This window comes from Patagioenas fasciata, chromosome 1 (assembly GCF_037038585.1).
Source record: "Patagioenas fasciata isolate bPatFas1 chromosome 1, bPatFas1.hap1, whole genome shotgun sequence".
Classification (NCBI taxonomy): Eukaryota; Metazoa; Chordata; class Aves; order Columbiformes; family Columbidae; genus Patagioenas; species Patagioenas fasciata.
The window spans coordinates 136,949,486-136,975,534 of record NC_092520.1 but is presented as its reverse complement, the minus strand read 5'-3'; the positions used below and the strand labels follow the sequence as shown (position 1 = coordinate 136,975,534).

Sequence of the window (26,049 nt, the reverse complement as noted above, 5' to 3'; positions counted from 1 at the left end):
TTTAACTAGGAACTCAATTTTGAAGTTTCCTGGCTAACTCCTAACACGTATTAATTTTAAAAATTAAGCATGTGTTGTGGTTTAACCTCAGCACTGCACCAGCAACCAGGAAGAAAATTAACTCTATCCCAGACAAAACCAGAACAGCATGGAATATAATGAAATTAACTTTGCACTTTCTGAATGATTTCAAATTCAGAGAGTGAGTTCTCTGCATGAAGCATTTACATCAGAGAGTGTTAACCTTCAGAGATTAAAAAAAAAAAAAAAAAAAAAAAGAAGGGGAGGGGGGGGAAAAGAAAAAATAAGAGGTAGGTAGCCAGGAACTCATCTGCTCTTTGTAAGGCAACCTAATTCACTCTAATTACAACAGCTTTGATAGCAAAATTATTTTAAAAGATAAAGAATCCTACAACATACATATACATATAGATGCATGTAATGTGTAATAAAGTTGAGTGAGGCGTTGGTGTGGAAGCCAGGAGCAAGTTAAATATTGTAAAGATTGCTTTTTACTTGCCCCATTTACATTCTATTGAATTGCAGATGCTTATCAGGAGACAAACTTCTGCAAACAGAAATTCCCATAAGCCTCAGTGTATTTCATTTGACATCCATCAGTACTGGTAACTACTTCACTTTGCATTTAACTCCCACAAGCAGAAAAAGAACATATTTTCCAAGTGGGTCATCAAGAAGCATGACATGCACTGTAATAGTTTCCTCTCGTGCTTCAACACATGCCATAGAAAACTTCTTAAAAAAAGCTTGACAGAATTAGTTTTGTTTAATGCGTCTTGGTAGAATAATTTTATGAGTTTATATGTGGGTTTTAGTTTTACATTATGGTAAACCAGTGGTTCCACTTGCTCTTCTCTTAAGCGACATTGCTAACATTCACACGCACAGGTGGCTTCCTAAGATCTGTCTTCCCATTTTCTTCACTTTACTGCATAAAAATTAAAAGACCATGGGCAACTTATAAACAAGCTCCCAATAACACAAGCTTAAACCTCTTCCTTCACTCTCACTGCTTGCCTGAGCAGCACAGGTTACCACTGGCCAGGAGAGACCTCTCCTGCCAAATCCCTTTTCTCTGCTGGAGGAAAGCCTCATGGACCTTGGGAAACACCATAGACAGCTGTGTGGCAGATCCTGCACACACTTGCCAGCCTATCTTTAAACAGCTGATGCGTTGGTTTTGAAGGAGAAGTATACCTAACAGATTACTAATCTTAATTTTTAAACGAGGCCTTGTTTAATAAACGGTACATTTATTAAGGACAAAAATCAGCATGTTTTTTATATTACATGCAAACATCAGATCCTCCTAAACTTCCAACCTTTTGAGGAATTAGTCAAATTAAATTCAAACTTACTCCTGTCAAAGACAGTTTTTAGAGCTGTGTAAAAGAGAGAGTCTAAGGCTATGGTGCAATAACTGAAGTTTATTTTCTTCCCCCTAATGAAACTTTTCTTCCTTGTTTCTTGTGACTGGACACTAGGATACCACACAGTAATCAGAGAACTTGGGTCATTTGCTTTTTCTACCCTATTCGAGATACTAAACATTTCTGTGGTATGCGCTGATTGTTAGTTTTACAAGGTTCTTTTACAAGATTTATAATAATTAGCTCTCTAGAAGCTTTGCAGAACATCTGTGCACAGCACAAATGAAATAAGAGAGTGCGTAGAGGATGGACTTGATCAAAACTATGCAGTTCTTTTTAGATGGATTTAGGAGGAAACACCTCACTGCTCTATCAAGGAGACCCTACATATGCAGATTTTCTCCTGTTTTGAACACAGTCTCAGGGTGCTTTTTTTCTTGAAAAAGGAAATATGCAAAAAATAGAGACATTGTGCCTAAGGAAAAAATAACCAGTAGGAGTGTCTTCTATAGAAAAATCTGATAAATAGTTTTCTAGAACAGTGTTTTTAATAATTCAACAATATTCTTCAGGAAAGGTTCAAATGTCTGCAGGCTGACCTGCAGAGAATTCCACTGAACTTCCCCTCACCCCTTTTTTTTTTTTAATACTAAATGGTGGCAGAGTACATAAAACATCACACAGAGAAAGAACAAAACCACTCTCAGAAAGACAGAGAAAAATTTTACATTTATATTGAGTTATCTTCTTACAATCACCTCCTCCTCAGCCTCTAATGAAATCCAGAGAATTCAATGTATTTTTGAGTAACTAGTTATCTCATTTTGCCAAGTACAAGCTTCCCTAGCAGTACCCAACAAATTGTTTTACTTGCACTCCATATACATGGGCATTTGCAGCAAATGAGTTAATGTCCATGAGACCTCTTCCTTTGAAATTAGGTTATGCCGTGAAAGCCATCCTTATTCTCAGGAAGGACTGAAAGAGAGTAACTAGACAATACATTAATTTCTCTGGAACCCTCCTTGGAAGCAACCATAGCCTCATGAGAACAAATAATTAACAAATTCTTTGCCAACTGTTTCATCCTGTGAATTCACTATTTCAGAAAACTCAAAAGGCACCTATTAAACAGCCCAACTCCGATTTCCTGCAGCAAGGTACCTTTTTGATAGTCAACTTCATCCATTTTACCTTTTAATTTAAAATCTATGTGGACCAGATCGATATCACTTACCTTACACCTAAATCCCTTTCTCTAACGTTTCTTATTGGCTGGCTGCAAACCTTCAAAAACGTCCAGCTGCCACCAAAAACCCCTTCAAGCATGGAGGCACACAGCCAACAGGATGCATCAGGCATGAGGACTTACACAGGACTTATGCCTCCATCCCTGATGTAACACCAGTGCAGACTTAATATGAACTCCAGTCAGCAGCCTCTACATATTTTGCTGTCATAGGCAAAGCATCAGGACTCCAATGTATGGTTCAGAGCATACGAAAGACTACTCAAATTTTCACATGCACACAAAAATCAGATTAAAGATTTGCAATGTTAGAAAATTTTAAGAAGTTTAAATCACTTTAAGAGTCCTTCAGGTGACTACCTTCCCCTCAACAGTAGGTTACAGTCCAGTTTACCTTCGGTTCTTTGGACAGAAGAACATAACATGATCAACTAGCACGTCAGATGAGGCAGAAGAGATTTTGTACTGAACAGGTCTCACTTGACTGGATAGGATTTCCCTGATCTCTGAAAATGCCTTAGTTTCCACTGAAAACTACTGTGCTTTCTGTTTTCTGTTTGTTTTTTGTTTTTGTTGTTGTGGGTTTTTTAAAATATTTTTGAAATGACAGATTGTTACCTAAAAAAAATCAACTCTGCAGTCCTTCCTAAGCTGTTTAATGAATATCCTGCGAATTTCAAGATTGTTTTGAAACTAAATGCAAGACAGAAACTTAAAAAACTTCGGCAAAAAATCTAGAATTCTGCAATAATAAAGGAAAAAAAAACCCCAAAACTTAGTAAATGAATTCTGCATTTAAAATAGTAAAACTTGTCTGCTGAAATAAGTGGCAGCTTCCTGATTAATACCTGATATTTTCACAGAATCACAGAATGTTAGAGATTGGAAGGGACCTAGAAAGATCATCTAGTCCAATCCCCCTGCCAGAGCAGGAACACCTAGATGAGGTTACACAGGAACGTGTCCAGGTGGGTTTTGAATGTCTCCAGAAAAGGAGACACCACAACCTCCCTGGGCAGCCTGTTCCAGTGTTCTCTTACCCTCACTGTGAAGAAGTTTTGTCTCATATTTAAGTGGAACCTCCTGTGTTCCAGTTTGTACCCATTGCCCCTCATCCTATCATTGGTTGTCACCGAGAAGAGCCTGGCTCCATCCTCGTGACACTCACCCTTTATATATTGATAACATTAATGAGGTCACCCCTCAGTCTCCTCTTCTCCAAATTAAAGAGACCCAGGTCCCTCATAAGGAGGATGCTCCACTCCTTTCATCACCTTCATTGCCCTGTGCTGGACTCTCTCCAGCAGTTCCCTGTCCTTCTTGAACTGAGCGGCCCAGAACTGGACACAATATTCCAGGTGTGGTCTCACCAGGGCAGAGTAGAGCGGTGCGGGGAGAACCTCTCTTGACCTACTAACCACCCCCCTTCTAATACACCCCAGGATGCCACTAACCTTCTTGGCCACAAGGGCAGGTACTCCAGTGATTTTACATGTGTGAATATGAAGGTTAGGTTAGGAACTAACCTACTGAAATTAAGGTTGCAAGCAACAGGTAGCTCAACAGCAGTAGAGCCTGTTTATTATAGATTTAGACATAGATGTCCATATTCGTACAAAAATTCTTCACCTGAAGGAAAAGCAATTGCAAAATACAGAAGCCCTAATTTATGTAATTTCAACACCAGATGGGAAAAAGTACTCTTCCCAAGCAGGAAAACTCCTGAACGTCAATGTTGGTAGCAATGTCTCCTTTGTAGCAACTCTAATTCTACAGATAATTGAAAAATGTGTCAGCATGATGCCATTAACACTACTAGCATTACTTCTTTTCAACAATGCATCAAGAACAAACCAGTAGCTACACAAGGCTTTCATGCACCTCATCACACAGTTCCAACACCAATAATCCCTTTATTATTGAGCAAGGTGAGAGAGCCATTGAAGTTTTACAAGTTTGTCAGGTTTTAAAGAAAAAACTGCAGAAAACATACACACATTACTTGAAACTATTTCTTTGATATCCTAATGGTGACAGCTAAGTAAGAAATGCTTTCCCAATACATCTATAATTCATCTCCCTGCTACTGAACGAAACTTTCTGTTGGATGACTCAGATCTGTCTGGATCAACGGTATGGATTACAGCTCAAAAATTATATTAACAAAAGCTGTCACGGTTTTATGCTTTTTTGCATTGATTCAACCCTGCAAATATTAACCAAATAAACAACTTCGCCAATTTTGAATGGAAAATTTGCTGGACTACCTGAAACACACAAAAAGCCAAAACCAAAGACAAAATACTGAGCAACTGACCTGTGAGCCTCTGGGTCCTCTTTTGTGATCCCATTCAGAATGCCCCATGAGCTGAAAAACAAAGAAAAGCACAGATGAGAAAGTGCACTGATTAGATTTAATCGAAACACACTTTTATATCCATTAAACATTTTCTTTGAAAAAACAAGTTTGCTTTTACGATTTATTTCACGCAACTTCTAGCTTCATAATGAGGGTGAGAAGACTTGGGAGTTGTTACTATAACTTTGTACCTTTACATTCAGTGCCAAAACACATCCAGCATCACAACACTGCTCATGCCAATAAAATTCCCACTGTCATAGGTTCAGCTTTAGCCAAATATTGAATACTGATCTGGCAAAAGAAGAGCTGATATATCAATAAGGAGATGACCAAAACAAGGGGATATTTGATTAAATAGCAATGCACATTTTTACACCAGGTATGAAAGTCAGTGACAACTTTAATTCTGTCTCACCACTGAATTATTCTCAAGGTAATAAGAAGCAGAGGTGCACCCTTCTAAAGGAAAACAGGTTTGTGTCATCACATTGCAGAGGAAAGCAAAGAGAAAGAGAGTTCAGAGTTGATGGGTTCTTCTGGAAATTAAAATCTGTGACGGTACATAGCTCCTCAAGTTAAAGAGAAGACAAGCATTAATTATGGCCCAAATTCAGCTCTCAAATCCTCCATGCAACCATACAGGAGACTGCGTTGTGAGACAAGTGGTCAGACATGGGACAGTACAGATGGACTCCATGAAAAAATCATTTCCCTTCTCCCATAATTTTGCCATTGTGGCTCATAACTGTCTGCTAACACAGGCACTCAGTCTCTTAGCAACTTACAGTTTTCACACAGCAGCTCTTTCCATGTATGTCATGGTGGGGAACAAAAAAAGAGGAGAGGAAATACCCAGCAGGCTTTATTACTGCTTCATGTATCCAAAGATTATGGGTAAATGTAAACTGCTGACAATAAAGCTCTTCTCACACCTGCCCAAAACCCCTGGGAAGCACCAGGGAGTGCCCGAGCTGTGCAGCTCACCAGGCGCTGCTGCTGCTCATCCTGCGCCCGAGCGTTCAGTTGGCGCCTGTTCCAGCCTGGGAACCAGCTGCCTTTTACAGCTACTCAGGGATTTCTCTGGGTAATGCTTTTTCTTACTCACATGAGCATAGTTTACCACAAATACAAAAATATGTGAATTAAAGATAGGACAGTTAATGTGACACGTAATGACTTACGGTCACGAACACTTTCTCGCTCTTTTTTTTCCCTGAAGAAAATGCCTTCTCTCACATCAGAGGTAGGCAACGAGATTTACAACCTGAGCTTAATGCAGAACGTGCTTTTGAAATGCTCATCCCAGGACAAGAGATTAAAATTACTTCGAAAAATGAGAAAGTCACAGACATCTCACAAAATCTTTATCTTCTCCATCAACTGCTCCTACTTATTCTTTCTTTCTCCAAGGGCCCCTTCATTTCCTTAAATTATTAGTTATGATTACCTACCTCCACAACTGGAGACAAACTGCACATGCAGATAGGCATCAAAGATCAGAAATGTAACAACATTTTTGTACCTGAGACAGCCTCACAACTGACCCCCTCATTTTACTGTAATTATTTCCATTTTCCATATACTGTTGGTGGAAACACTGGTTGTGTCAGATTTCCCGGTTTGTTTCTCCATTCTGTTACGTTTGCTCACTACTGTATGAAACTGAGCTTTCATGTTTATGAAAGCTGGCCTCTCAGTAAATAACAGGCATGCAAAAGCTACCAAGAGATGCATCTACCCAAGGTTATGTACTTCACAGAACCTCTGCCGAAATCCTCAGAACCTGTGCTTCCGCCCTGGCTCCTGCCACTCTGGACCAAGAAAACCTCTTCAGTTTTAACTCCTCAGCCCCTGTTGCCTTGTGGGAAAGTGTTGCTTGCTTTCTTAATTTACTGGACTATAGAAAAATTAATTTAGCATGAGTCTGACCACTGCAATCCCCAGCGTAACAAGGGGTTTCTTTACCTACAACTTCCTACCAGTGAAATTAGCACAAAAAATATGCCTGTTATTTCACAGTTAAGAAAAAAAGGATTAATGTTACAGGTCTGGCTATGGTTACTGTGGTTCTACAGGCTCTATAGACATTTGGCAGCACATAACATACCCGCAAAACCAAGTGTTAGCATGAGATCCCACTACCAGCTTTGTCATTCTCCCACCCTCACTGAATCCACAGTTTGCAGAAAAGCAAAGGGTTGCTTTACTTCTGTCACCAAAAATAAGCAATGCAATTAAGAGCTGGAGTTCTCATTCCCATTAGAGGAGGTACACCAAATGTTGGGATGCTCCCAGCCCAGCCAACCCCAGGCAACCAGACCGATGTGTGTCAGGGCTGGTTACTTATGACCACTACCAATCTTTAAGCCCAGATCCAGTCCTCAAACATTCATACTCCTTCAGGCATAGTTTGCCCGCCCTGTTCCCTAGTTACTAACTGCTGTGCCCTTGTGGCCAAGAAGGTCAATGGCATCCTGGGGTGTATTAGAGAAGGGGAGTGGTTACTAGGTCAAGAGAGGATCTCCTCCTACTCTGCCTTGGTGAGACCGCATCTGGAATACTGTGTCCAGTTCTGGGCCTCTCAGTTCAAGAAGGACAGGGAACTGCTGGAGAGAGTCCAGCGCAGGGCAACAAAGATGATGGAGTGGAGCATCTCCATTATGAGGAAAGGCTGAGGGAGCTGGGTCTCTTTAGCTTGGAGAAGAGGAGACTGAGGGGTGACCTCATTAATGTTTATCAAGATGTAAAGGGTGAGTGTTACGAGGATGGAGCTCCTCTGCCCCATCCTGGGGCACTCCACAGGTTGGATGCTGCAGCAACAGCTAACACTACAGTGAGAAATTAGTCCAAAGGGTGCAAAAACTTGTCCTTGCTCCATTTCTCAGCATTTAGCTATCAAAATCACCTACTGAAGAGAGGCCAAAGTCACCAATGAAGCAACCAGTCATGAACGCATTGGAACCAACAAAGTGACCCCTTGCTTATTCTGGCACACTTTATTAGCAAACTGCTAACTCCTCACAGCAAATTACACAACCCACATTTCATTCCATTTCTCTACAAACGGGCCTTTGTGGAATCAGTCATGTTTGTATTTTTGCTGAAGGATCCATTGCTCCTAGTGTAAAATAATTTCAACATCATTGTTCTCCCTATGCCAGGATGCTCTACTGACTTCAACCCTGTCGTTATCACCTGCTATAATGGTGAGCATGAGGAAGAAAAGGAAAAGCTCCAGGATACTAAGACACCTTACCAATACTAGGCAGTTATCAAGCATGGTAGTAAAACGCACGATCCTGTGAAGGCAACATTTTCCTACCATTTTTATAACCTACTGAATGTTACTTGGGTTTAAAAAGTATTTCTTCCTCACAATCTAGAAAACAGTTTTCATCTCATGCTAGATTGTTCTTGGCATCTGCAATCTAACATCCTACGCAGGGATGATTGCCTGGCTATAACACCCTTTAGCTAAACAAGCCACACTGTGTTACATTACTTCTGAACCTTAGAAAGATTTTCTTTGAATGGACAAATACCAAGTGTTGGACTACAATACGCAGGAAAGGAGGAAAGCAAGTATACCTGACCTATCAGGCTATCTGGAAACCAAAATTTCCACAAACTTTACAGAAACCAAAAGATAAAGAAAACAGTATTAGAACAAACAAACCCAATCACCCCAAAACAACATAATGAGAATCACTCAGAAACATAGAGAGTGTGCGTAAATCCACTTGAGTCTGAGTAAATACTCTGAAATCAGAAAGAAAAAAAAAATAAAGAAAAAATAATTGGTGCATGCATGAAAAGATACAGACACAAAAATGCATTTGGAAGTAGATGGTTTTATGTTTATTCCTAACAGAAGGGTTTGTTCCAGACTCCATCAGTTCAAAAATTACTATGAATCAATTTGGTCCCGGGGAAAGGTAAACAGCCTCACACCATCCAATCACTTTCCCTTATCATTCTTACTGACCAGGCTATTGAGGCTGAGCAGACCAGCAGCAGCAAAGGAGGGATAAAACCAAAACCAAACTCCCACATGGCTTCTGTGCATGAAGTTTTTCTCAGAAGGAAAGTATCTACTTTACATTTCATCTACAACTGTCCTGGCAAACCAGCTCTGACAGTTTTAACACTTAAGGATGAAGGCAGCTTTCAGCATCAAGAACAACTCTTCCATGTTCAAGAGTGCAGAGAAATACGGGCTTTGCTAAAGCCAACTGGCTTGCTCTACCCTACTAATTGACTAACAGGTCTCCAGGGGAAACAGCCTCCCGCAGCCCAGCTGAGTTTGAGGACGGTGAATGGAACAGGGGGCAGGAATGGAGAAGACCCTAACACCAAAATTACAATTGCAGAGAGAAAACAAGAAATGAAAAGGGGCTCTGTAGGGTGGCAGCCTGTGCTCTCAAACTCAGGCTTTCACCATAAACACTACGAAGTCTCCAGGCCCCATGGTTGTAAAACCAAATTTTAAATGTAAACCAGATGTTCACTAATGCAATGATACCTGCAAAGGAGTAAGGCATGGCATATAAGGGACTGCCTACATTACTTATCTGAGATACTAATGCTGAAGTAGAACAAAGACATTTAAAAAATAGCATCTTCAGCTCTCACCTCTCTAAATGGAGTTCTTCTCCCATTTTGTGATTTAATTAAATGATTACATAATAATATCAACTTTCACTAAAATTTGTAAACCATAATTCTGAGCCTCCTCAGCATTAGAGGACTGCAGGAAAATGTTACCCACACACACCATAAAAGATCTAAATGAACAAAAAGACAGAAAGTAAAGAATGACAATTCAAACCTTTTTAGCTATTTCTAAGTCTTGTTTTCCACTTCTATCATCTTTTCTGGTCTGGGTTTTTTATTTTGGGACCTCTGAACCAGCATTACTGCTAACTATGCCATGGGTGAAAAAACGAACAAACAAAAAAACAAACCAACAACACAAAAAACAACTCACAGAAATAGAAAAGGCATAATCTTATTATAAGGATCTCCACAACTGGTCACAAGTGGGGAAAAAAAACGCAGTGTTTAGAATATGAGCAGTCCCATGTATATTCTTAGGAAAGGGAGGGAGTCCTCAGTAGCAGAATGGAAAGGCATTTTGAAATCACAGGGTTTTCTTTATTTAAACAAATAAAACAGTCATAACAGTTTCATTAGAGGGAATGAGCAGATCTTTTCATGGTAAGTACCTAAGAGGACCAATGAAGCAGTTATTCTTAGTGTTTAATCAAAGAGTTTACATCTATTCATAGCCTATTTTAATTCTATTCAGTTTATAGTCTACAACTCTGGAATTTTATTTAGATATATTTTTACACATACAGAACATTTTTACAGTTATAAAATTAATTAGATGGTGATGACAAAGGTGAGCTAAATCAGTCATAACTCAACAAAGCTAGGAAATGGGATTCAAACAGACTGAAGCAGATTCACATAGTCCAAATTCATGTGTTGGGACTTGGCCCCAACTCACGGGCTTCATGTGATGCATGAATAGGATACCTTGAGCTTCCCCAAACAGCTGAGCACCTGCAAAAATGTCTTTCTGCCTCTCCTGCAAGGACTTAGAACATTTAGTAGCAGCAAAACATAATTACCAATGAGGTAGCTAGCAGTTGTAGGAGATGTAGGTATCAGTGCCCGGTAGAGCTAGAAAGGAGCATCCAATCTGGCTGGCACCTGGTTTCAACCTTCACCAAAACAGCAGAGCCTATATTTAAACATGAGCATAACATCTTCCCTCCTTGGAAGAGATTTAGTTGAATGGGCATGTTGAGGATGTGGAACAGTGTCTCACTGTTGAGTTTCTTGACACTGCTTCCTTACAGCTTGCGCTGAATGGGGCACAGTCTGATACATATTCTCTGACTGAATGGGTATTAGCTATGCTTCAGTCAGGATCATATTTCCACTGGTAAGAAGAAGCTGTTTGTCACCCACACATAGGCACAAAATGTTCTTGAGAAATTTATTTTTCAGTAACAAAAAAGCACAAATTATTTCCTTGATTACTTAGTAGAAGAAACACAAATATGCAGGAGTCAGGTCATGCAGAAACTAACAGGGTTTTTTTGCACATGCCATTTTGAGTAGGAAACCTTCTATTCAATAGACTGTTCCCTGCACTTTCATGGTAATCAAGATAAACGATGTGATTTACCCAGCTGACTGACTTAAGGAGTGCAGTCTTGGTGTGGACACCATCAGGAGAAGAAGGTAAGCGGGCTGTAGATTCTGAGATTCAGCGCTGCCAGATGCTGATAATGGGGGAGCAACTGCATGGCTGCACTGACCACCCTTCTCCATCAAATGGCACAGCCCTGTGTGCATCCAAGGTGTCAGAGATGCCTTGCTTGCTGTGCGGTGAGTGTGATCATACACAGGCACATGTAGGCTATGACACACAGACAAAGTGCTCCAGTATTTGGAAAAATAATCCCTTTTCCACAACCACTCGCCAGCTCCCAGGGTCAGCTTAAAGCATGAGATGTCAGAGCCATGCTGTTCAGCCAGATGTGTGAGCTGCACGCTCGCCCCGTCAAGGCCTCTGGCCTGGCAATTACTGGGGAGGAAACTCTCCATCCGAACACTCCCAATGAGTTGTAGCCCTGCAAGTCAACAAGGTCAGCCCCCATTCTAAGACTGTTTAAAAAACCAAAACAAAATAAACCCCACCACAATAAACTAACTAAATGAATAAACTAGGGGGGGGTGGGTGTAAGAGCCTTTAAGCTGCTTCCTAATCAAATAAGTTGTTTCAAAGGTTTGTGGGCTGCTGGACAACAGCCAGAGGCAGACGTGAGATTTTTAAATCGAGGCACAGGCAGAAATGCTTAGAAGCTTGGCATGGCTTTGAACTGGAGGTGGGGGATGCGAGGTAGAATGATGGGTCTGGAGAGGAGCTGCAGTGAATGGCTTCCTGCAGGATGATCCCATGCGGGGATGGAGTTAAGCCTTCTGAAGCTGATACTGTGGTGAAGCTGGAAGCTGCAGGGGCAGGTGACTCCTTAACCCTGACCGCCCTCTCACGGTCTGGCTGGCAGGTCAAGCAACAGCCAGAGGCTACACAAAACTGGGGAAAAACATATATATATATATGTGTGTATATATATATATATATATATATATATATATATATATATATATATCTCAGGCAGACAGACTCTGTTGAGACACTGAACACGATACTGAGCTGCTGTGGCAGAAGAGAATGGAGAAAATAGGGCACACATGCAGGTAAGGCTGAGAGGACGGGAACAGGTGCTGTGGAATGAGAGGACAATCCAAAAGGCATCAGCAGTTGACTGTCCCACAGGCACAGTGAAGAAACCGTCCCAAGCACTTAACCAGGGACTCCGCTCCAAAGGAATAAAAGGAATGAGATCACATCTGGCGCCGGGTGAGACAGCAAGAGAGACTACATTTTTGAGGACTTTTCTCATGGCAGCATATGACCTTTTAGAATATTTCCAGACAATAAACTGCATCTGACTTCTTCAGGGATCCTGGCTCCCTTGCACAGGGGCAGGAGGCACAAAGACATATGATATGGCAAATCAGCAGCAGTGGGTTCATGGAAAACTGCTGTGCCCCTTGCTCCGTGCCACTTCTTGAAACAAGCAGGATAATTTAGTGTGATGGTACTGTGAAATTTAAAAAAAAAAAAAAAAATGTAGGTGGGAAAAACAAAAGACAGGGGAATATCCACCTCCACACCCTGTATCTGGATTTATAGAAGTTTTTGTCACAACTACTTAAACAGATGATGGTAGTAAAACAAATCCCTACAGGTTTCTATTATTTTCAGTCCTACCAGCAAATTTCCCAGCTCCCTACTAATCTTTCACACATCAAATAGGATTTTAAACAACAGGTTTTGGAGGCAGAGCTGTAGTAAAATATAGGGAACGACTGATTTGTTTTGTTTGCTTGTTTGCTTGTTCTTTGAGAAAAGCAACTGTTACTCTTCAGTGATTTGCAAGGATGGATGCCACACAATGAGCTATTTGCTAATGTGGGGCAGATTTCTTTCAGCAAAGGCTTCCTAAGCTAGTCTTATCTTAATCTGGGTATTTACAAGATTTCCAGAATAAACTAATAAAACAATTAAACTGATCATAAATAGATTTCTTATCCCCTTAAACCGATCTGGTGGATTAATAGTAGGCATGTTGATCTGGTGGATTAGTATTCAACAAGCAAAAGTGCTCACCACATTTTCCATTTACTCACTTGCCCATTCTGGGCATAATCATGAAAACCAGAGCCCTAGAAAAAAGGTATCCGTACTGGTGAGATAAAAAATGTGGGTATGGATACTCTGATATCCTCTCACCTTAGCCATGGCCATAATTTACATACAGTAACCCACAGAAGAAGATTCCTCGATATGAGGATGCTGGGGCAACACAGCCATATCAAGACTCCTAAATCTATCAGCAAGCTGACAAAAGAACAAAAATAGATTGTTAAAAAGCAAAAAAAATTACTATTTAAACTTTGCTTGCTATTCAAAGTAGACACATTAAGTCCCTGTATTTCCAAGCTACACAGTCAAGTCCATTCTGGTGTAATTAAGTTCCTAGAAAAAGTCAGAAAGCTTATTTACTTTTTTCCATTGGGAATCATTAACTCTGCATTAAGAACCGCAGTCACAATACCAAGCCTGGCACAGGCTTGATAAACTAGCTAGCTACTGCAGCAGGCAAAGTCAGCAGTCTGAAAGACCGTTTAGCTATCTAAAGCCTATTATTTATTTTATGAAGGAGTCTAAAGACTTCTACCAAAAAAACCAAAAAAACCCCAACAAAACAAAACTGCTCTGCAATGTGTGTTACCAATACTGTTCTCTCTTTAGTGCATAATTTTTTATCTCACTTTCCATCTTTTCAGAGATATTATATATGGTGTTTGCACTCTCTGTTGTCAGCCAACACTAGCCTCAAATATGATAAGTGCTCTTTTCGGCTGGCTATCAGTGCACAAGAGGGTCTCTGCTTCCAAAGAAATTAGTTTCTTGAAGATGCAGGGCATGTCTTTTCACATAGCCATTAAAAACCCACTGAAAGGATAGGAAAACTTTTAAGGGATTTTTCAGTCAAGCTCTGATTTTAGGTGAATCACCCACAATACTAACACAAAATGTGAAATGTCACACGGAAGGCAACTTAGTCCAATTAGTTTAGTAAGTGCATTAGTCTAAGAGCTGACCGCTCTCTGGTAGTCTGCATAAAAACAGGAATTTCCCAACTCAATTCCCAGTGGATAAGGTTCTACCTCACATAAAAAAAACAACCAACGAAACAAACAAAACACCACAAATGAAAGATCTTTTGTCAAATTGGCATCCTTACTGGCAGTCTCAGCAGAAAAAAAACCCAACACCCTTAGGACTGAGTAAGTAGGAAGGTTTCACCAGACATTCAACCATCAGAAGTGGTTCCTCTGCGGGTAGGGAGAAGCATGACTTGCTTGGGTCCCCCTTGTACTTCTCTCGTGCATGCAGGGTGGCACTTTGTCATAGCTGTCAACTCAAAACCTCTCACCAGATCAAAGAGCCACTTATAAAATGGAAGGGGGTAAAGAGTAGGAGAGCAAACCCCCAAGCCCCAACCTCTCCATCAGAGAAGTTAAATAAAGGCTGCAGTGCTATTGCGCCCCGCAACCTGGAGATTCCGTAAGCAACAGAATGCAGTGGTTTGAGGAAATCAGACCTCTTCTGCTACCATAGCCACTTACTGAAACAAACAAACAAACAACCCCACAAACAACCCCACACAACTTGTCTTTTTTAATATGGCATCTTAATGTCCACCTGGTGTGAAACACTAAACACAGTGATTACAGGAATCAGCCCTTGGTGAGGCTAAAATGCAGAGGGGCAGAAAGCCAGAAACATAATTTCTTACAGTTTCAACAGCTAATTTTCCTGAAACACAGTAACCTTAACGGCAGCACACTGAGGGACAGCTGAGATTTAGTAATGAAAGTCTTAAGATACTGAGAATTTGGCCTCCCTCACGCTAGTGCACAGAGCAGACTGACCTCCCATCGTGAGAGCAGCGCTGTGGCTGGTCAGGTGAAGCCTCGGCTCCCAGAACTGGCCTGGAAAAGAGCATCGCTCTGCCAAAGCTCACTGACACCCACACAAACAAACTACTTCTTTCATTAACACCCCATTTTCCCAGTTTTGAGGTTTCACAATGCAGAAGAATAGCCCTGACATTTCAACAGCTAGATCCCAGCTAGCAAATGTCCTAAAATTACACTGGGGAGCCCGGTAGCTTACTAAAAAACCTCAATGTCAAAACTCAAAGTAGATTCAGTTTAAACACACCCTTGGGGGGATTTTATACTAACTACTTTCTATTTCAGACTATTCACTTTAAGCTCAACCAGCAATGCTTCATCACTCATCCAGGAAAACTCCCCTCTCTGCCACCCAATCTCAATCAACCTGCCAAATTAATTATCACCCTGCATTTGTCTATTGCTAAGAGGGGGGAAAAAAGCAAATAGATGAATGTAGCACTGACCCGAGCAAAAATGAATCCTCTGAAACAGAACTAATTAAATCAGTTCAGTGATCTTCTTCCAGCACGACACATTTCACCCACCCTTCCCCAAGCAGCGCAGTTCCCGCATCTCCTCCAAGCATCCTCGGCAGGGCGCTCAGATGTCTATCCAGCAGCAAACTGGGGATCTTTCCTAGTCATCCTTGTAACCGCACGGTTTAAAACGAAAACAACTGTCACAGAAAATTCACCATGATAATTTCACACTGACATTTACATGCAAATTCCTGGCCGCAGAATACGTGTTTCAGCCAGATAGCAGTAGGAGTTGATTATCTACCTCAAATTTATGGGACCACAGGCATCAAACTTCGGTGCTTCGCTGGCTCTATGAAATAAGCAGAGCTCAGAATGCTGGCAGAGTGAGGCTTCCCCTTTGGTACCCCACTCAGGCTTTACAGCAGAGCTGGCAAGACTAACATGTAGAGAAATTACAGAATTTGTGGATTTTAAATGACTGCCATGAGTCAGACACCAAACTTTGTTCTAACTGCATTCCTAACCTAGCAAATAGCTGTGCATGCACAACCACAGCATTGGCGACCCTGCCGACTCAAAAGGGACTAGTTCAAGGAAGCAAGTAACACATTTTAGATTTCCCTGTCCTACAATTTTAAGTGACAGTTCAGCTGAAATGCAGTCAAAAATATATTTGGGTCATAAATTTCCACGCCATTGGAAATGGCATCATTTTCATTGCAGTCATGCTGTCAAGTCAATGTGTGAAATTCTGTACCAGTAGATAACAGCGTGCCTATGCAGTGAGAATATCAAAAGCTACAGGTGTAGAGACTGCAACAGAAACACTGACCTCTCTGCTCTCAGTAGACTTCACTTTCCATCACTTTTCTTTTTATGCAGAACACATTCAGAGCAAGAGCAGAAAAGGGAAAGGCCACTCAAATAGAAGGTGACAGAGAACAAAAAGACACTGAAGTGGGATATCTCTTTACAAAGGAGTTCAAATATAAAGTCAATCCCACCTTGCTTTTCTCCCTCCATGATTTTTAATACGGTCAGTGCTTCCTTAGATGGGAAGGCACATCAGGAACGGACATCAGTACTGAAAGGTACTGAAATCTGGATGCCTGCACAGGATCCCTGTCAAGTAAGATAAAGCTTCAGATGCGGGATGCCTGAGAGTGCCCTGTTCGATAACGCCGCGTAGGAACAGAACAACAACACACAGAGGCAGGACTCTGAGTAATCTCTAGGTAGGTGCCTACACAGGCAACAGTTTGTCATTCGCACCCATCTGCTGCTCCAAATCACACACACATGCTGTCACATGTGCTTTTCCCCATCTGGATTGCAGAGATGCTGGATATAAACAGGCAAAAGCCAGGAAGATGAATTCCGGGCTTGTGCTATACAAGGGGGAATCGGCAGTCAGCTTCATCCCCTCCAACGGGAGTACTTTCAGTGGACATTTCTAGAAGTCAAAGTAAAACGAGATATTTCACAATGGTTGCAGGTTTTTCCATGATTTAAAATCCCGTCTTTCAAACCAGTAGGGCTCTTTAAAAGCTTTGTCTCTGAGATTTTATTTTTAAAGTAATAAAACCACACATGTTGTCTTAGCAGGATATAATAAAATACATTCCCCTGCAATGTTGTCTGCCAACATTTAATTCCAGATGGTCACCCAAGCCATATTTCCATAGCATCACAGCACTGCTAACAGCAAAACCAGACCCCACAAAAAGTGTCACCTCTATTGTGGTGTAAAGGGTGCACAGAATACACGCTATCCAGAGGTGTTGCGGTGCAAATGGAGAGACCAGGTGACATTTTAGAGTGAGAAGGAGAAAGGCAGAGCAGGGCAGAGGGGAAAGGAGCCTGTTCTGGAAAGGCAGACCTTGAAGGAACAGGTTCCAAGACATGCAGCTGCCTCATCACCTCTGTTTCAGGACCCCAGTTTCAGTTCAGTTAAACTGAGGCACAGGAAAACTGCTGAAATATTCTTTGGTAGAAGAATCTTGCATCGAAAATATATCAGTTTGAATTATCTGCCCTTCAGAAACAGGTTTCAACAAAATTAAGTACCATTTTTGTGGTTAAAAAAATAAAGTTGTATGTCCAAAAGGTCCATCCATTCAAAATAGCAAGTTCCGAAATTTGTTTTCTTTTATGTAAGAAACTGCTTCCACCTCCACCATTAGTCCTTTTTTCCCTAGAATTTTACTCCTTGCATAATTTAACTTTCCATGTTGCTGAAATATACTTCTAAAACAATCTTCATCAAAAAGTAATATTTCCTCTTCTTATGACAAGCTGTTCAGCAGTCCATCAGAAATAAGAGCTTTTTCTTCTATTAATCTCATTGTGATGTCTTCCGCCCCTTCCTTTTTTGCTGAAAATGTAATTGAAGTTCCTTTTTCCTGCGTCCCAAATATTTTTCTTTCATCTTCTTACGTTCAACTTGTGTAAAAATGCTATCTTGATTCAGCAGAAGTGTTATTTCAGTAGGTACTAGCTACCAAAACAAACAGCTGTGTGGATCTGGTCCTGTGACTATGAAAAAGAGATCTCCAGATCTGTATTGATTACAGACACAATCCTGATCCCCTTATGCTAACAACATTTTCATCAATTCAGCGTGGCCTGGATGTTGCCCTTTGTTTTTCCTCTTAGGCCTTGGAACTAGCCTGGTCTTCTAGGAGACAGACTTAAACACAGTCTGAATCTCTGTAAGATGGCTTTGAGTGTCTCTCTGCTATCATGTATCAGCTGCAAATCAGAGAAATTTTAGTAGCTACCACTTCTAAAGCACTTATTTCCAGGCCACCATACACCAACTTGTTAACTCTGACAAGACCTTTATGAGAAAAAATATCATTTATCTCCTTTTCACAGACGTAGAACTGAGGCATTTACCCAGCATGGTACTGCCAAACTGGGAATACAAACTAAATATCTTCAGTTCATGGGATCAGACCATAGGTTTCATTTTGATCAACTATTTATGTCCAAATTCTTTTTTGTGGGAGTTGAAGGCATACACCAGGGAACAGAATTATTCTTGTTTTCAGCTGCCAGGAGATCTTATTGCTGTTTCTGAAAACGAACTGCTCAGCCCTCTAAACATCAGAAAGGGGACAGGCTTCAAATATCAACAATCTTCCTTTTTAAGAAAGCATTAAAGTAAAACAGGAAAGATAGGAAACCTCAAAGATCAAAAACAGTGAAAGTTTTTCCCCTATATCTGTAGCCAAACACCCCGGCATCCTGCAAGCCTCTTTACTCAGTCAGAAGGAGGTTAGCTAAAGAAGATGACTTGAACAAAGTGAAACACCAAGAGCTGTGCGCCAGACCTGAACCTTCCCTGAGCTTTAAAGATATTGAGTTCACGTCAGCTCCTAACAGAGATGCAGAGATGAACAGCGAGAGTAAGGGATGAAGAGCCAAAATGCCAGGAGGAAAAAAACTTTGTCATAAAGCTTGCTGATCTGTTCATCAAGATAAGTGATTGGGATGCATGAGGCAACTCTGGCATGAAAGTGTTCAACACAAGAACTCCATGAGTTGGAGAGTATTTTCCCTCTTCCGCTTCCATTTTTCTGTGCAACTCCATTTTCAGAAAGAGATATCAGAGATAATTGCAGTTTACCTAGTTTACTAGTATCAAGACCCACATTTCCACAAATACACTGTCAGGAGATAAGCAGTTTGCACGTTGAATGTCAAGTACCTGTGCACCTTTGGCCCTCTCAATAGATCCCTTCATCAGTACAAACCCTCCATAAAGGGGAACCAGGGCCACTAACAAACTCGGTTCAGGCAAGAGAGACAGAGGCTGAGAAACAGATGCTTTATGAGCTTGAGAGAACTGCAGAAGGAAATTAAAAAACCAAACTTCCCTTCTCATACCTAAATATAGAACACAAATAAAAATGTATATATCCTAAATATTTTTCCTAACCTAATCCTTTTCTTCCCACACATCCGCCTTACTCCCCCTGACACATGCGGTGTGGTCCTGGAACCCGTGTTTTCGTTTGTTTTCAGAGGAAGACAGTTCATGTTAAAACACCTGGTGGTGGCTAACGGGAAAGTGGTGATGTTCAACGTGGACTGAAGAGCTGCCCATGTGCAGCCAGTCTGATGAGAGGAAAATTCAATTCTTACCAAGGAACCACACAGAAACAAGTATTTTGCAGTGGAGAGAAAATGCCCTTCTCAGTGTCAGCCTGGAGTGCAAACCTGAGGAAGAGACGGCCGCAGAGGAGAACAGGCTCCCAGGCAACACCCCACCAAAAGCTTGTAACGACACACTGTGTTGGCCCTATGACTAAAAAGTGGGGTTCAGCCTCCATATGTACAGTGCTACCAATATCTTCCATCGTATTAAATACACGGGATACAGAAATAAGGGGATGAAAATACAGGGAGTACCTACACATAGAGCTAACGATAAGCTGGAAACATTCGGAAGCTCCTTGGACATCAGTACTAAAAACTCTTATTCTAACTTATGGAAGACACGCTGATTTTCTGCAGTTATACAGATTAGATGTGAAGTGGCAACATTGCTCACAGCATTTCAAGTTTTCTTAGAAATTTCAGTTCCTGGAATCTGAATTGTAGGAAAAGAAAAGAAGAGGAGAAGAGAAATAATATATATAAAAACATCAACAACAACAACAAACTACACAAAAACAAAACAAAACAAACAAACAAAAAACACACAAAAAAAAAACCAAACCAAAACAAAAAAAAAAACCAAAAAACAAAAAACAAAAAAACCCCACCAAACAAGAAAAACCCACCAAGCAAAAACAAAACCCAGTCCCCCTCCCCCCCCCCAAAAACACCCCCCAAAATCCCCAAATTTCCTCTAAGAGAGAAATGAGTCTTCTAACTACCACAGCTGTGAAGGGGGCAGAATTAAAAACAAGGATTGAAAACTGAGTATTCATGGGTGATCCACGATCTCCAGAATGCAGAGAGCTGTCCCTGCGTTGGTGGGAAAGCTGCCAAAGGGCAAACCTCAGGTCTGCCCGGTATCAAAAGCCAGCACAACAGATATGGTAAAACACAATAAACAAGCTGCATCCTTCCACTCTGTCAGGAAGACGGGCAGGACAGAACAAAATGCCAGAACTAAAGCAAGCGATTGCTGAAAATAACTTTATCTCTCCTTCTTTATCTCAAGAGCCAAATTATCTCAGTTGCTACTTAAGAAGAGTAGGCAATGCCAGCATCAGAAAGGTCAGAAAGCATGTGAAAATGTACCCAGTAGCTTATCCACCGACTAAATATCTGCTATTGCAACAGTACAGATTAGCATGAAAATTCCTACTGTCTTGCTGCACAAATATATGCTGAGTCTTTATTTGAAGAGCATGAGAGTAAAAAATGCGCTATGTGGATACCACAGTTCTAATGTCCTTGCATTCTGACACGTGAGGATTTGGATTTATTTTTTAAAATTTATTTTATTCAATGAAATAGGTTATTGATTATTTATTAAAAAGTGTATTCAGACTGACAGAAAGCATCTTGTAGAGGTACAGACTAATTCCTTGTCCCCAGAATGCAAAGAGCATCTGCATATAAACAAATAACACAACTAGTTGACCTGACTGCAAGAATTAAAACCAGGTTTCTTAAAACTGAAACACTTCATGAACTAAATTTGCTAAAGATTTCATTTTGGTTGCAGTTACTGAAAGGGAGAGAGATGACACTCATAAGACATCAGAACCTCCTGTTTCAATATCTAGGGAGAACAGCATTTCAGCTTTGTTTTACTATAGAGTGGTGAAATTAAAAGCTAAAAACCAAACAAACAAAACCCCAAAACCAAATCAAACAAAAAAGACAAACAAACCACCAAAAACCAAAACCAAACCAAACCAAACCAAACAAACAAAAAAACAAAACACCAACAACCTAGGGAAAAAAATTCCCACTATTGCTTCAAGCTCTAAAGGGTTTACTGACCCAAGTCAGCTTTTCTGCTGTAGTGGTAAAGAAACTTCATTCACAGAGTTTCTCAAAATATTCAGGCTGCTTCTGCTTGGGGGACCAGGGGAGATGGTTGAGGGGAAAGACAGCAAGCTGCATTTGGAAATCTTTCCTGAAAAGCCTCCACATTCCTCCTTGAAAATCAGGTTTTGGGGTGGCACTTCATTTAGAAAGGAAGTCCAGTTTTTCTGACCTTACAGACCAGTCCATCTTTCTAAGCTCAAGAGGCACAAGGTGCACAGATGGGAGAGTGCAGGGGCAAGGGAGCCAGGAGAGCTTCCTGAACAGGAGCCAACAGCAGCTCACCAGGCAGCCTGATGCCTCACACGGCTGTGAGCGCTTAGGCTCTAGGAAGTCTCACGACACTGAGGCCTGGTGTCCTTCCTCCCCCGTTTTCAGGTCTGGATCATCCCAGAGTAGCGCAGAAGTCCCAGGGACCTGGTACATAGGAGTTGCTGGAGAACCATGCTTGTGCCACTGCTCGTGCCCAGCAAAATGGCTTCCTGGGCGCAGAGTGGTAAAGAAACACTTATAAAGAGCAAAGCCATAAGGACAAAGGACCCAGCAGACTTCACAGGATGTAGACGTCAGAGACCAAAGACAGAATGAGGTCAGAGTGTGATCCGCTACCTGGGGAGCACAGCAAGCTGTATCTAGGCCAACAATTTGCTGTAATCTTGTTATTTAATGGGAGGCAGAGGGAGAGAAGGGAATACCCTTGGAGCTCAGACAACTCCCAAGTAACGTGTGCTCAAAAGCAGGCTAGACCAGGGGTACAAACTTAAACCACTCTAAAGCATAGCACAGGCACTTCAGCTTGCAAGCTGGCACCACCTGTCACGTCATAACTACACAGCACGAAACAACTTTGGAATTACAGCTGCATGTTCCGCTATTTCTGATTCCCACCTTGACAGCCATTTTCTGCCAGGACAGCATCATTTGTGCATCCTCCTGTGTGCGGACTCACCTCTGCCTGGGGACCTGGGTCTAAAATAGATTCCTTCCCTTTTGTTTTCACAGCTAGAGCAGGGCAGAATATAACCGAATATAACTCCTGGAGGAGCCTTTAATTTTCATTACTTTCTAGGTTAATTTCCTAGTAGGAGGAGGTTGGAAACAGGATGTCAACCTTCTTGGAGGAAGGACGGAAGGAAGGACGGAAGGAAGGAAGGACGGAAGGAAGGAAGGAAGGAAGGAAGGAAGGAAGGAAGGAAGGAAGGAAGGAAGGAAGGGAAAAAATCCCAAGCAAACAACAAACCCAAATGAGAAATGTGCTAAGAACATGGCGTGCAGATGGTTGTTTTTGTTTTGCTTTGTGTGGGGGAGTCATAGGTCCAGGATTTCATACCAGGGAGGAATTTCACTTTTACAGATATCAGCAGAAAGCCTTTCTAATGCTGCTTCTTTACTGACTTTGAGTCAAACACATCCTGTGTACCTCACAAACTTCTGATACCGCAGCTACCCCGCTCAGTGCCAGCCCACCCTGCGCAGATATGAGTTCTTCACCTGGCTGGACACAACAGCGGCTCTAATACAAACATGCAGATGAGTACCAGGTTGTAAAGATGTCCAGCAGAAAAGTATGGACCCCCTCTCTGATTAAGGTGAGGCAGGGGGATAAAGCACCTGGGCAAGGAGGTAAACTCATCCAGGAAGAAACAAATCCTTTCCAGCTCTTCATAAGACGATGGAGAGTCTTCCAGCTCCCGGGCTGTTAATTAATCTTCATCTTATAGATACCTATCTGCATTTAATCACAATGGAGAGCAATTCTGCAGAAAGAGACGATTACTAAATAATACTTACAGAAAACCTCAGGCTGAACCAAATCTCCATGATCCAACAGGTCTGACACTAGGCATGTCAGGCCATGGTGAGCCTTTTGCTTTTGCTCTGAAGAAGTCAAGAAAATATGAGGAAGGACAGTGCATACAGCTCACCCTTTTATCTAGTTGATATATCTAACTGCTCAGTGAACAGAAAAGTGTTCACTTTTTCTTTTTTTTTAAAGGCCACATTGCTACCAAGGGATGCAAAATACATCCCTAAATTAAGCAACCAAGCAAGAGACAGTGATTAATTGGCCAATTTAGTTGCTCCATTCTTTTTCACCAATCTCCTCTAATTGTCCCCAAGTCCCTGTGGGAACAACAGTAAGCAGTAGCTTCACTTTACAGCAGAACAGACCCACAGGACTAGCTCCACCAGGGTGGAGTTAATCCATTATTTTTGTCAGATCCTGGCCTGCACCAAAAGAAAAAGCCTTTCTCACTGACAGGATAGAAACTAGCTTGAAGACAGTAATGGTTCAACTTAACTAGATAAAAATTACTCTGTTAAGAAAAATTCCAAGAAGCGATTGCACAGTGACTCAGTTGTACACAGCTGCCTGCTTGCTTCATGGGCTGCGTAAGGCATCACCCACGCTCCCCACATTGGGCAGGTCTGCCTTTCGCTCTGGGTTCTCCACAGCTTGCACAAGGTATCCCACTTGTTTCAAAGAAAAGAAGATTAAAAGCATTCTGAGTGTCACTTGTGATGCACCAGGATTTGAAATAATGTCCACATTAACTCAGCAATTTCATCAGCAAGCACAGTGCAACAAAGTAGTTTTAATGCAACTTGAAAACTATTAAGTCCTTTATCACTATGCAGGCTGTTTCTACCCCAAGGAAGATAAAGGTAAAGAAACTAAAATACAACAATTAAAAAAAAAGATATTTTACTGCCAAGGATTTTTCTGAAGCATATTTTGTGTACGTATTTCAGACAGCCATAGATTTAACTATGGGAACCCAAGATACAGAGAAGGTATGAAACAAGAGGTTAATTCTTATCTTGAGGAGTCAGGAAAAGCAAAAAGCAGCACCCAGACTTCTTTTTAGCTCTGACATGTTTTTTTTTTTTTCTTTTATTAGCATCTCTCCTAAGCTATAACTATTTATTTTCTGCTTCTTTCTCACACGGTGCATTGTCCAGCAAACTCTTGACTGCTAACAAGCTGCACCAATGTGACTACATACTGCTGGAGAATTTGTATAGCCCTCAGAGGATGCAGTGAGTACAGCACCAACAACTCAGCCTTCAGTAGCCAAAGAGTCGCTCTGTCACTGAACACAGCTGTAAAAAGCCAGAAAAACAACTCATTGCATTTTAGAAGAAGAATTTCCCAACATGAGGTCTATGCTTGTATACTCTGCATATCACATGGGGGCCAGGTGGTGTTGAAACAGTTCAAGGTAAAACTTTACTCAAGCCAAAAGTCAGCTTGACTACAAGTTCTCTGGGGCAGAAGCAAGCATCTTTCTGTCCTGGTTTTAAGCAGCTTCTAAAACAACAGGGCCAGATCCCCAACTGGAAATCCTAAGGGTTACTGTCCTGTAAATAACAAAACTCCAAATCAGCAGCTACACTCGACCAAAAATCTCCCTGGCTGCCATTGTAAACATGGATTTAACTAATCAATCAGCCTGAAAAACTAATAAAGGTCAAGGACGATCATTTAAAGCAGCAGTTATCACAGAAACTTTTAGAGGAACAGCATCATTGTGCAGCTCCTAAACTACAGACTAGATGCCTAGATCTACAAAAAGCATATTATTGAGATTGTTAGGCTGCAAGGGAAGGTGGTTTTAAAAACACACTCAAATAGCAACCCTCCTTAAAAACAACCATGCTCATACTATCTCGTAATAATAAACTAACATAGGGAAAAGCAAACAAGCAAACAAGCTTGAATATCTACATAACGAAAAAATAAAACCAACAAACCTACCAAAGAAACCCAGGCAATATCGAGTCTATTCTGAGAATGTTTTAAAAAATAAAACTTCCTTCTCATAAGAGAAACAATCGCTCCTAACAAACTTAAGTCATTTTATATATGAAACAGATTTGAGTCTAGGCAGTTACAACAGGATAACTCCAGTCGGAGAAATCTAAGGAAAAAATAATATTGAGATCAAATTTCTGCTTCTCAGAATCCTCAACCTAAGGGCTGATTAGGTTTAAAAAAAAAAAAAAAAGTTAAACAACAATATGATGAAAAAAGAGGCCATGCCCCTGGCATTTGGTATTATAAACACAGGAAAGTGCCAGTATAAACCTTTATCGGGAGACTGGGTTCTTTGTCAAGCCGTGCCTTTCTTCCAAAACATCCTTGCTGCCATATGTCTGCATCTCACCAGCTGCAGACCTAATAAGAGACTTTTTATTCATGCCGTATAATGTTTTACAGGTTTGCCACGGGGGTCACTCACTGCGAGTCATTTACGTCACAACCCCAACAGCCTCAGAGCTGGTGGGAGCCAAGAAATGTAGGTTGGCGGAGGGGAGAAGAGGGGGGAGGGAGGAAACAGCACATCAGGCTTGGAGCTCTGAGATTTTGTCTCCTCACCAGTGCATTGAAAGCCAGGCTTTCTAACTTGCTTTTCTGCTCTGAGGGGCTCTGGGGCCTTC

General features: G+C 41.2%; 1 protein-coding gene across 1 annotated transcript in view; it reads right to left on the bottom strand.

Moving 5' to 3' along the window:
• The window catches only part of PDE3A (phosphodiesterase 3A), a 256,793-nt gene that overhangs the window by 86,832 nt on the left and 143,912 nt on the right, over positions 1 to 26,049 (bottom strand). Inside the window, exon 2 of the mRNA XM_065846885.2 lies at positions 4,958 to 5,008. Coding sequence (XP_065702957.1) covers positions 4,958 to 5,008 — 51 coding nt within the window. The remainder of the gene's footprint in view (positions 1 to 4,957; positions 5,009 to 26,049) is intronic.